The 13405-nt window shown below is 40.5% G+C and overlaps 2 protein-coding genes across 2 annotated transcripts in view; both read left to right on the forward strand.

Annotated features, from left to right (window-relative positions):
* The window catches only part of LOC131723128 (tripartite motif-containing protein 16-like protein), a 217003-nt gene extending 210071 nt beyond the window's left edge, over nt 1–6932 (forward strand). Inside the window, exon 7 of the mRNA XM_059016579.1 lies at nt 6854–6932. The gene's annotated coding sequence lies outside the window, so the exon portion shown is untranslated. The remainder of the gene's footprint in view (nt 1–6853) is intronic.
* LOC131723107 (tripartite motif-containing protein 16-like) lies at nt 1301–6932 on the forward strand. The gene is made up of 6 exons (XM_059016518.1): nt 1301–1906; nt 3989–4084; nt 4256–4489; nt 4644–4803; nt 5090–5155; nt 6258–6932. Exons 1-6 carry the CDS (start codon nt 1325–1327, stop codon nt 6788–6790), a joined length of 1671 nt encoding a protein of 556 aa, XP_058872501.1. The 5' UTR covers nt 1301–1324; the 3' UTR covers nt 6791–6932.
* Nucleotides 6933–13405: the final 6473 nt, after the last annotated feature.

Here is a 13405-nt window from a genome sequence, read left to right on the forward strand (position 1 = left end):
CTATTCCAGCAAGAATTGCCTCTGAAAACTCTTGTCCAGGCTGATTGTGTGGAAACGAGGTGGGGAAGCATATTGGTGGTGCGCTGGGCACTGAAGTCCACAGGGTAAGCATTGTGCACTGCAGCCCGTGCAACAGTCATATGCTTCCCCACAATCAGCCTCCAGGAGTCTTTTCAGAAGCAGTGTTTTGCTGGAATAGTTAGTAAGCATGGTGAATAAAATCTAATCAGAAACAGCCATAGAAAATCCTCATCAGGTAAGAAATGTAAAGAACATGATGACGTTTAAACCTTTAACCTCAGTGTGGTCCCCATGAGTGTTCATTAATATCTATCTATCAGGAGAGTTTTCAAAATAACCAATTGTATCTGTTCATGAAAACACAGCAGCATGGCTGATTGAAATGAAATCTCTTTGAAATGTTTGATGATGGGGGTCAGGAGGTGGGGTCCTATTACCTGTAACACAGGAAGGAAGGAAGTGAACGGGGAGAGGAAACCAGTGTGGGGGCTGCAGGATCAATGGGCTTCACCTGAGTCAAAGAGAGTGGAAATAAAGAAGTGTGGAAAACAAAACGAGCAACAGCAAAACAAGAAGGGACTTGAGAGAAGGATGTTCTGCTGATGAGAGGGAAGACATTGTCTGAAATGAATAAAACAAATAGTGCACAGATTTGAAAAGTAGGTCCCTTGATTGTGAGCTTTGTTTGAGTGTCTGTTCTGTATAAAATGGTTTTATCTCATGAAATCAACACTGTAATAAATGAGTATGTCAGTAACATACACACCCTGTCTGATAACACTAGAACATGTCTAGTTCTCATAATATACAGCCTCCCCTGGACTGGATGGACCACCCTTCATGTTCTCTTAGGGGGATGACCAGTTCAGACTCTGTGCCTCAAGTTTTCTCTGAACTGGAGGGAAGAAAGCAGTTGGTGCTCAGAGACAAGTTTGTGGTTGAGGACTAATGGACTTTGAGATGTGGATTAATGCCCACGAAGATTGAACTCCACCAAACTCACTTCCCTTGTGAACTTCTGAGGATTCAGACCCACACAGAAGTTAAGGTCTAGTGCAGTCAAATACATACTGTAGCTATAGAAGGGTTACTGTGACAATGCCATTCTCAAACTCCAGTCCCACTCACAACTCTCTCCTCTCCGCCCCTCTCACACTGATTCAGCAGTCTCTGCTCAGCCTGCTTGTCTAAACCTGACCTCACTCCCAAACCCCGCCTCTCAGAGCTGTACACAATTCCAGGAAATCAACACAGCAAAGTTTCTGTTGTGAAATCGTCAGTCTCTCTGTATCACTGCAGCAAGATGGCTTCAAACTTATGGTCAGAGGATCAGTTTAGCTGTTCAGTATGTCTGGATCTATTGAAGGACCCAGTCGCTATTCCATGTGGACACAGTTACTGTATGGGGTGTATTAAGAACTGCTGGGATCAGACTGATCATACAGGTGTCTACAGCTGCCCCCAGTGCAGAAAGACCTTTACCCCAAGGCCTGATCTGTGCAGAAACACCATGCTGGCTGAAGTTGTGGAGAAATTAAAGAAAACAGGACTCAATCCTCCTCCTGCTCAAAGTTATGCTGGACCTGGAGATGTGCCGTGTGATTTCTGCACTGGGAGAAAGTTCAAAGCTGTGAAATCCTGTTTGACGTGCCTGGCCTCTTACTGTGAAAAACACGTCAAGCCACACAGTGAGGGGGCTGCTTTCAAGAGGCACAAGCTGATCAATGCAATTGGAAATCTGGAGCAGAAGCTTTGTGCTGAACACCAAAAGGTTTTGGATATCTTCTGCAGAACAGATCAGACTTGTGTTTGTGTGTTGTGTACAGACAAGGATCACAAGAGCCATGATACAGTCTCAGCTGAGGCAGAAAGGACTGGGAAACAGGTAAGGGTTTGAACCATTTCCTTGTAGCTATCCTAGAAGATAAGAATTCCCAGGGATATGTAACATGTCTGTTTACTAGGTTATACAGTTTCACATTAGATCAGATTTTAATTGTATATTAAGAGCTATTTAAAGAGCCCTAGTTTTTTAATTGCTCTATCTAAACTATGATGTACTACAATGTATTTCAGGGTGTAACACGGGTGTTGTTATGGGTGTGGCTATCGCTGATTGACAGGAGAGACACAGGAGGTTTTCTTTGATACAAAAAACACAAAACATTCAAAACAAAACACTGCTTGAAAACAACTAGAAAATAAAAGTTGACCAAACAAGAAAGGAGGTCCCGCTCCAGGAACAGTCTCCCTGACACCTCCTCTCTAGACTAGGGTGGGATTAAAATCCTGGATTTGAATATGCCCTGCCATATCTAGCACACACTTGATTATCAAAAACATTATTTACAATCAAACAAAAACACACTGTTTACACGTGCAGGACCTCAGCCCTGCCTCACAGGGTAAGAAGGATTTGTTCAGCTGTTTTGTGGTGCATTGGAATTTGTAGTGTAAAATTAGCATGATTTATATTCCTAGTGTTTTTTAGATCTATCTTGCAATTTAATAAAATCATAGATCAATTTCATTGTTTAAGATATCATAGTTTAATAAGTTAAACTTTTTAAAAATGACATTCCCAGAAAAGTCAAGCACCTAATTTAAAAAAAGCAGAAAAGACCAAGATTAATATGATACACAATATACAAGATTAATATGATATACAATATACAAGATTAATATGATACGCAATATACAAGATTAATATGATATTCAATATACAAGATTAATATGATATTCAATATACAAGATTAATATGATATTCAATATACAAGATTAATATGATATACAATATACAAGATTAATATGATATACAATATACAAGATTAATATGATATTCAATATACAAGATTAATATGATATTCAATATACAAGATTAATATGATATACAATATACAAGATTAATATGATACGCAATATACAAGATTAATATGATATTCAATATACAAGATTAATATGATATTCAATATACAAGATTAATATGACATTCAATATAAAAGATTAATATGATATTCAATATACAAGATTAATATGATATACAATATACAAGATTAAAACACGTTAAAACACATTTTTACATTATTAAAACAGATATGTTTAAGTTAGTTTAAAACGAAATTTAATAACCTATTTGGGATTTTGTTTGTTAAAATCTACAATTTCTTTCGCTCACCCTACTAGTCCCCTCTTTCCTTTGCTCTCTTCCACAGTGAAGTCCTTCTGCTCACGGGCTCATTCTTCTGGGGATTTTGTGTATTTAGGCATTTTTTACACTGATTTCATTGTTTTGTATCAGTGCTGTTTTATCTGTGTTTATCGATTAAAAACGGAAATCAGAAGCCCTAAATATCCATTAAAGAGAAAGCTGCTTCAGTTTCCTAGGTGCTTGACAAAACAAACATGTAACACATGCTAGATCAGCCATCATTCACTGTTACTAGTATGAAACAGTACCATCTAGTGGACAGCTACTGTGGATCAAGTGTCCTTTTGTATTGCTGGCAGCTGTGCACTAGATGGTGCTGTATTTTACTACTATACACACATGTTGTCTGAAACTGCTGCCTTTGTCCAAGTTTAAACCACCTCCAAGGAAGGTTTAAATTTAATTCAGCTATCACATTTAAACATGGATTAAAATGAGTGGTGCAATTTCATTATATTTAATCTTTTAAATGTTTAACCTTGGATTAATTTTAAACAAGGATTACATATAAATCCTGGTTTAAAGTTTTGTGCAACATGATTCAAATATAATCCTTGATTTAATCTGGGTTAGTGGTTAATCCACGCTGGTGCATTCGACCCTTAGGGTATCTGTGCGCATAATGTGTGTATCTTTAATCTAACTTCATATAAAGGGGGGAGAGGTGTGAAAACACAGCCTGCTCTGAAATAGTCTGTATTGAGTGTGACAGGATATTACTCAATGCCCTGTCAGAAATGTCACTGTGTTTCTACACAGAAGCAGCTGGGAGAGACACAGACAGAAATACAACAGAGAATCCAGGAGAGACTGAAAGAAATTGAGGAGCTGAAACAGGCTGTGGAGTCACTGAAAGTGGGTATTGACAAGAGGGGATTATTATTATTATTATTATTATTATTATTATTATTATTATTATTATTAACAGATGGACTGGAACACATCTACAGAAGTTTACTGTCTATGTCTGATGTGTTTTTGATATCAATTCTAACCATGTCTCCTCTACTGTGTTCTTTCACTCAGAGATCTGCATGCATAGAAATAAAGGAAAGTGAGAAGATCTTTACTGAGCTGATCCGATCCATTGAGAAGACCCACACTGAGGTTATTGAGCTGATTGGAGCTAACGAGAAGGCTGCAGTGAATCAGGCTGAAGGACGCATGAAGAAACTGGAGCAGGAGATTGCTGAGCTAAGGAGGAGAAACACTGAGCTGAAACAGCTTTCAGAGACAGAGGATCACATCCATTTTCTACAGGTGACATCACTGCTTGTTAGAAAATCTCAAGTCCATAACTGGGACGGTTTCAGACAGACCTCTCCAATTGAATGAATCCTTGCTTTTCCCCAGGAATGTTTTGGACCCCATTCTGTTTCACTGAAAACTCCTTTTCTCCACTTTCCTGTTGTAGAATTTCCAGTCTCTCTGTGCCCATCCTGAAGCTGGAGACTTACCCAGCGTTACTGTCAATACAGACATCTCTTTTGGGGCTGTGAGGAAAGCTGTATCTGAACTTAAAGACCATATTGAGGACTTCTGCAAGGGGGAATTAGTCAAAATAACCACAACAGGTTGGTGTGAAATAGATTCCTTTGGTAGAGATTTCTCAAATAGTCCATGGCTTGAGGAGGGACAGGACTTGCAAGACATTAATAAAGACCTCTTGCAGATTGTTGGCTATATGAAAATTGCAGGAGGGATACAGCAGGGAAGAATGAGCAGGGAGGAGAGATTTTTACACCCTGAAATGTCGTGAATAAGCCTTGTTTCTTTTCAGATTGCTGTTTGGAGTCTTGTGTGTGTTGTGTATTAATCCACATGTTTCAATTCTATTTCTCTCTCTTTTTTTCTGCCCAGTGAATGAAGTTGCAGTTTACAGTCTGCAGGCTCCAGAGCCAAGGAACAGAGCTGAGTTTTTAAAATGTAAGTCTGTTTTCACTGAAACATTTGATTGAAAGATGTGTCACTCCATTGTGAGAAGAGATAACACTACAGAACAGGGAGGGGTGGAGCTTGAGGGCAGCAATTATTATTATTTATTAGTAATTGTGAAGCCATTAATCTACACTCCTCTCCAACAAGTATTGGTTCAGATGAATACATGCAGAATGACTGGGGGAGGGGCATTTGTTGCCTGTTTTTCCACTCTGACCTTTCTCTCCCTAAATATCTTGGTATCCCTGAATAGATAATCATCCCATCTTTTAATACATGTACAATGCATGTGAAACCAGTTGTGGGGTAAAATGAACAGCTATCCCTCCCAGTCATCCTGTGCTGGTAGTAAATGTATATTGCAGTATCACTGCACTTGTGGGATGGATTGCTCATTAAAATATTAGACAGATATTTGAAGAGTGGATGATATTCTATTGAAGATATTTAGTAAGCAAGGGGTCTGAGTGGGTAAAATGGCAACACATACCCTGTAGGAACATTAAGTGAACTGTAATTGTATGCAGAGCTGCATTTGATTGGTTCCAATTGAAGAAGTTTGATAAGATCGAGGAATTATAATGAACAAAACAATCAAACAGCAAGAGGGTTTAAAGGGTTCATAAGGTCCTTTGTATTTTATTGTGTTGCATGTTCCCATGTGTTGCTACAACTGTTTACGTGAGGTGTGTGGATTGTTTTAATTATTTTTATTTTTTTTACATTTTGACCACTTTTTTATACTTATAGATGGCTTCACATGTAACTGCATGGGCCTCTCAGAACTACATATCCCATCATCCTCCTGCTCACATATGTAATTGAGATGGAATTACCAGTGAGCAGGAGGAGGATGGGAAATGTAGTTCTGAGAGGTCCATGCTGGTCCGCGGGAAGCCATCTTGAGGCAGAAAATGCAATTTAAAAGTTTAAAAAAGTGGTCAAAATGTATTAAAAAAAATAATTAAAACAACACACACACCTTCCATAAACAGGATGTGAGGATGCAGCAGACAATGACTGTTGATTTTCTCAGTGATTTGACTTTTCTAACCGTCTCTCCTCTACCCGTCCTCTTCTCTTCAATCAGATTCCTGTCAGCTCACACTGGACCCCAACACAGCGCATAGAATCCTCTGTCTGTCTGAAGGGAACAGAAAGGTGACACTGAGGAGAGACACTCAGAGATATCCTGATCACTCAGAGAGATTTGACTACTGGGCACAAGTGCTTTGCAGAGAGGGTTTGTCTGGGACTCGCTGTTACTGGGAGATTGAGTGCAGTGGGGGATGGGCTTCTATAGGAGTCACATATAAAGGAATCAGCAGGAAAGGAGAGGATCTTTCCTGTCTCCTTGGATTCAATGACAAGTCCTGGAGTGTGTACTGCTCTGACTCCAGTTACTTTGCCCGGCACAATAACAATAAAACTGCAATAACTGCCCCCCGCTCCCCCAGAATAGGAGTGTATCTGGACTTTAATGCCGGCACGCTGTCCTTTTATGGCGTCTCTGACACAATGACCCTCCTGCACAGATTCCAAACCACATTCACTGAGCCGCTCTATCCTGGGTTTTGGCTTCATTGTTTTGATTCCCCTGTAACAATCTGCCAGCTGAACTAGACTGTTTTGTGTTGTAAGAAACCCTTTGTATTGAACTCCCTGTCTGTCCTCTCCACTCCTCAGGTGAAGGGAATGTTCAATCTGACACAACTTTGGATGAAAGTTAGGGGGTAAAACGGCGCCACCTGCAGAGCGAAACGAGGTGAATTATTTGTTTTTAGCAACAAATGGATTTCATAGGAAGTAACTGTATTTAATTTCTTTTTTAAGAATTGTTATGTTTTATATATATTTAAGAAAATGGCATCCAATAGTCAGTGCTGTAACAGTTTTTAAAAAAGTCAACTTAAGTTTGCTTTATTGTATGTGTGTGTTTGTATTATTGTATTGTATTGTGTGTGTTTGTTTTCTTTGATTTCCATAAAATGAGTTTTATGTTTATTTTTTAAGATTTTAGTAATGTGATTTAATAAAAAAATAATTTGATTAACTGTGACTTATTTATTAATACTCATTAACACGGTTTTTCAAATGAGAAAGAAAGAGATAGAGAGAGGGAATAAGAGAGAAAGATGTCTGGTAAAGCACAGGGAAGCATTGTAAAGCACAGAGAGGTCTGGTAAAGCATAGGGAAGCATTGTAAAGCACAGAGAGGTCTGGTAAAGCACAGGGAAGCATTGTAAAGCACAGAGAGGTCTGGTAAAGCACAGGGAAGCATTGTAAAGCACAGAGAGGTCTGGTAAAGCATAGGGAAGCATTGTAAAGCACAGGGAGGTCTGGTAAAGCATAGGGAAGCATTGTAAAGCACAGGGACGTCTGGTAAAGCATAGGGAAGCATTGTAAAGCACAGAGAGGTCTGTTAAAGCATAGGGAAGCATTGTAAAGCACAGAGAGGTCTGGTAAAGCATAGGGAAGCATTGTAAAGCACATAGAGGTCTGGTAAAACATAGGGAAGCATTGTAAAGCACAGGGAGGTCTGGTAAAGCATAGGGAAGCATTGTAAAGCACAGGGACGTCTGGTAAAGCATAGGGAAGCATTGTAAAGCACAGAGAGGTCTGGTAAAGCATAGGGAAGCATTGTAAAGCACAGAGAGGTCTGGTAAAGCATAGGGAAGCATTGTAAAGCACAGAGAGTTCTGGTAAAACATAGGGAAGCATTGTAAAGCACAGAGAGGTCTGGTAAAGCATAGGGAAGCATTGTAAAGCACAGGGACGTCTGGTAAAGCATAGGGAAGCATTGTAAAGCACAGGGAGGTCTGGTAAAGCATAGGGAAGCATTGTAAAGCACAGAGAGGTCTGGTAAAGCATAGGGAAGCATTGTAAAGCACAGGGAGGTCTGGTAAAGCATAGGGAAGCATTGTAAAGCACAGGGACGTCTGGTAAAGCATAGGGAAGCATTGTAAAGCACAGGTAGGTCTGGTAAAGCATAGGGAAGCATTGTAAAGCACAGAGAGGTCTGGTAAAGCATAGGGAAGCATTGTAAAGCACAGGGAGGTCTGGTAAAGCATAGGGAAGCATTGTAAAGCACAGAGAGGTCTGGTAAAACATAGGGAAGCATTGTAAAGCACAGAGAGGTCTGGTGAAGCATAGGGAAGCATTGTAAAGCACAGGTAGGTCTGGTAAAGCATAGGGAAGCATTGTAAAGCACAGAGAGGTGTGGTAAAGAATAGGGAAGCATTGTAAAGCACAGAGAGGTCTGGTAAAGCATAGGGAAGCATTGTAAAGCACAGAGAGGTCTGGTAAAGCATAGGGAATAACTGTAAAGCATAGGGAAGCATAGGGAAGCAGTGTAAAGCACAGGGAGGTCTGGTAAAGCATAGGGAAGCATTGTAAAGCACAGGGAGGTCTGTTAATGCATAGGGAAGCATTGTAAAGCACAGAGAGGCATGGTAAAGCATAGGGAAGCATTGTAAAGCACAGAGAGGCATGGTAAAGCATAGAGAAGCATTGTAAAGCACAGAGAGGTGTGGTAAAGCACAGGGAAGCATTGTAAAGCACAGAGAGGTCCGGTAAAGCATAGGGAAGCATTGTAAAGCACAGAGAGGCATGGTAAAGCATAGGGAAGCATTGTAAAGCACAGAGAGGTCTGGACTCTAACCCTGGTCTTAAGACTCAGCTCAGTGATTTGGATTCCTGAACAGCTTCTTAGTAAAGGTATTATTCAGCATGCCGCCACACCGTGAACTAATAAGAAAAGACTTTCAGTACCTGGCAGGCTCTTGTGACATATCAGGAGGGTCATTCTCTTTACTCCTTCTTCTTCTCCTTGGAGTCGGGTCCATGCCTCTCTCTACTGAATCACTCGTTCCTCAGTTAGCTGGGTTTCTCCTCTGCAACAGAATTGAAACAAGTCCGTTGTTAAAGAGTACAGCGCTTCAAATGTCATTTTTCTTTCTCTTTCTTTAGACCGGCCCCTTATCTTTTCATGCTGTTTGAAATCATCCCGACCGCTTCTTGTTATCACAGTTACTCAAATGCTGGGTTCGTTTTTGGAAACGTCTGTGTTGCTAATGGAGTGCCATGGGAGCATTGTATTTTAAACAGTTTTGTATCAATTAAGATTATGTTTCATTTTGAATTATTAATTTTGAACTTTAAATATACAGGTTAATATTAACAGTTACAACAGCACCTAATAGGAAAAAAAAACTATGATCTTTTTGTATGTTTTGTCCAGTTGTTCTGCTTGGATTTTGGTGTCTGACCAAATTTATATTCGAGCTTGAGTTTCTCACACTGTTGGTGTTGTTAGGGTTACCCGATTTGCCCTGAAAAACTAAATAAGACGTTCTTTTTCTCCAAGTCACTGACGCAGTACCAAAATAACAGTATTGTGCAGTAAAGAAACAAGGACCAGGGGTCACAAATTGAGATTAGATAAAGGGGCATTCAGAACAGAAAATAGGAGGCACTTTTTTAAACAGAGAATTGTGAGGGTCTGGAACCAACTCCCCAGTAATGTTGTTGAAGCTGACACCCTGGGATCCTTCAAGAAGCTGCTTGATGAGATTCTGGGATCAATAAGCTACTAACAACCAAACGAGCAAGATGGGCTGAATGGGGCCTCCTCTCGTTTGGAAACTTTCTTATGTTCTTACGTATTTAACACAATAATAGTTTTATCAAATTATAGTGGAATAGTTGTATGCTTGTGTCTTTAGAAAATATCAGTTTACAAAAGCTCCCTTATTTTGAAGACTCCATGTTCACAAGTATGCGGAAGCCCCTTTGGCAGTCAGCATACTCTGACATCATAAGTCACATGACCGGAACCTGCGTGACGTCGAGTTATTTTGCTTAAACATCAATAATAACCGAACAACGAAGAAGAAGCGAAAAGGACGGAAAATACAAAGAAAAAATGATGCAGCCTATCATTGTGATAAGATGAAATATTGAAGTACCTTGACAAGATGTTTTGCCAGTACGCAGTTCCGGGCCGTACCGGCTGACTTTCACCTGGGATTATTAGTATTATATTTATGTGTGTTGTTATTATTATTATTATTATTATTATTATTATGGATATAGTTTTATTATCCACTATCCTCAACAATACGAAGTATAAAATCGACTCGCACAAGCGCTCCTCTTCACTGTAGCTGAAGCGAGCTGCGGGTCACATGACACAGGAAGTAAATGTCTTCAAAGCAGTTCCTTGGGTTGGGCAGCAGCTGGTTCATGACGAGAGAGAAACACAGACCTGTTCAGAGTCATGCGAGTCACGAACGACTTTAAATAATCCTGTGTGTGTCTTTATCTCACCTCGCTCGACCCGCTGACAAGTCTTGACAGCCCGCTATTAATAATGAACCGGGGAAATGCTGAGGTTCCCATGCAGCTGTGGAGACATCTTTGTTTGCTTCTCCTTGAAGTCATCTCCGTGTTTGTATCTCCGAAATCACTCGTTCCGCAGTTAGCTGTGTTTCGACTGTGCAACACAACTGAAATCATTAACGAGGGGAGCACAGAGCACCCCGATATACTCACAGCAGAACAGCCTCCATTCACAAAACCTATAGCAACGCGATCATTAACGAGGGGAGCACAGAGCACCCCGATATACTCACAGCAGAACAGCCTCCATTCACAAAACCTATAGCAACGCGATCATTAACGAGGGGAGCACAGCGCACCCCGATATACTCACAGCAGAACAGCCTCCATTCACAAAACCTATAGCAACGCGATCATTAACGAGGGGAGCACAGAGCACCCCGATATACTCACAGCAGAACAGCCTCCATTCACAAAACCTATAGCAACGCGATCATTAACGAGGGGAGCACAGAGCACCCCGATATACTCACAGCAGAACAGCCTCCATTCACAAAACCTATAGCAACCCGATCATTAACGTATAGCTTCGTGACGTCATCACTCTTCGGAATCTCCACGGACTCGGTCAGGTTCTCGTTCAGAAAGACATCCTGGCGGATTCCAGTATCTCACCTGCAATCATCGAGCGCGCAGCTGCTGCTGCTGTAAGAGCCGCTCTACAGGCTGGAACAGCCAGCGCTGCTCAACCACCACAAACTGAGGGACGTGGAAGGATGTCATCCGTGGACCTGCCACATCATCTTCAACATCATTTCAGAATAGGACTTACAATTCCTGTGTATCTATGCTGTAGTCTATAGCTCTAACACTGCTCCGAAGTTATTTCAGATTGAATGAGTGTCCTGATTTATAAATGCAGTGTCAAAGACGGGCACGATATGTAATGAAAGTGTCCCATACAGTCCCATGACATTCCACGCGTCTTCCTCGGAGCCCCCTCTATAAAATTGCACGCCTCGTTGCCAGGTCCAGCTACAGTATATATAGCCAGTGCTTAATGTGTAAAGAAAGAGGAGCCGGGGTGCAAGCAATGACAATAATACCGTCCTGAAGAAGCGCGCATTCAAAATCATAACACGTGTATTTGAAAGAGTATTGCACGTGCTAGTGTTAGCTGATTTACAATCACGTGTTCTGCATCACATACAAAGCAGGAGTGCAGCAGAGAAATTAAGAAAAGGCAACCGCAGCACAAATAATAAATACAAAAAAGCATGTGTACACGTTTTGTTATGATTTTGCATTTGAATGGTTTAAAAAAACAAACGCATTAAAAGACATTCCGAGGACTCCAGAAGGACGACACTGATTTAAAATAAACACGCCCCCCCCCCCGTTATTATTTTTGTTGTTTTGGTTTAATATAATATAGCAGGCTAATGTTCCTATTGAAGTAGGCTACAATCTATTTTTTTCATTGAAAAGTTGCCGTTGTTCTTTGTTGAATGAATGTTCCGCTTTCATATTTTGTTGTGTTCTACTCATTTAATCAGACCAAGTAGTGTAAGAAGTTGCTTGTATCGTTCATGACGTTTTTCAAATCAAGTAATCTTATTTGTTTTTTTTATAAAAGACAAAAGCGCAGCCAGAGACATCTTACTTAAAGGCGCTCAAGATGAAATCGTAAAGTAATTTAAAGTCGGCTAAAAACGTGGCAGCGGACTGTCTCTTTAGCGCGCACGCAAGGACTTGCAGACTTGATACAACTGTGTTGAGAATTTAAAAAGAAAGCGTTTAATGAGATTTCTAACTCGAGGTCCCGGGAATATGACTCTGCACGCCCAGAGGTTCCGGGGCTGAGCCCCGAAACAAAGTAAGCACCGAGTATAGCGATGAAGAAACAAACGATTAAATATCCCAGTCAATGGAAATTCAAACTTCAATTCAAGACCAAAGCTATTTCAGATTAAATGAGTGTGAGTGAGTGTAATACATGGACTGGAAAAGACGATAAAAGCGAAAACAAATTGTTTAAAATTCTTAAAAAAAAAACATTCTTTAAAATTCATTTAAAATCGCCGTTATTCACACAGCACGAAACTGCGCACTCTGTGCCGTTGTCATGTGACGTGTCAGCGTTCTGTTGCTATGCGCGTCCCGCCCTGAGTCATGTGACATGTCAGCGTTCTGTTGCTATGCGCGTCCCCCCTGAGTCATGTGACGTGTCAGCGTTCTGTTGCTATGTGCGTCCCCCCCTGAGTCATGTGACGTGTCAGCGTTCTGTTGCTATGTGCGTCACTGCTTTTGCTCCACTGGTCTTGAGACTGACAGTTGGAGTTCACTGACCCCGTCATACAATTGTGATCAAATCATTTATCTTTTTACAGAACAAATTTATACTGAGAAAACTACTCAGAAAACTACATTTATCATTGATATGGAGCAGAACATCGCTACTGAGTATCCTGAAAAATACACCAGAGAGAAGAGGAGGGGTATCAGAAAGAAAGCCAGGACATTCGCTTTGAAACGTAAAAAAATAAAGAAATATCGATTAATATGAATACATTATAAGTTATTGAAGCCGTCCAGTATTTTTGAAGACGTACATAGACATTTAAATAAATGATAAACGTGTGTGTGTGTGTGTATAAGTAAAGGTTTAAAAGATTAAAACATCTCTCTCTCTCTCTCTCTCTCTCTCTCTCTCTCTCTCTCTCTCTCTCTCTCTCTCTCTCTCTCTCTCTCTCTCTCTCTCTCTCTCTCTCTCTCTCTAATGGAAATCACCATTATAATTGGCAGAGACCGTTTTCCACAACATGTCAGTAGTGTCAGGTCTTTAGGGCTACATCACAATGAATGCTTTTCTCATTCTTTTGAATAGGTTTGAGGTCA

The sequence above is a fragment of the Acipenser ruthenus genome, chromosome 53 (assembly GCF_902713425.1).
Source record: "Acipenser ruthenus chromosome 53, fAciRut3.2 maternal haplotype, whole genome shotgun sequence".
Classification (NCBI taxonomy): Eukaryota; Metazoa; Chordata; class Actinopteri; order Acipenseriformes; family Acipenseridae; genus Acipenser; species Acipenser ruthenus.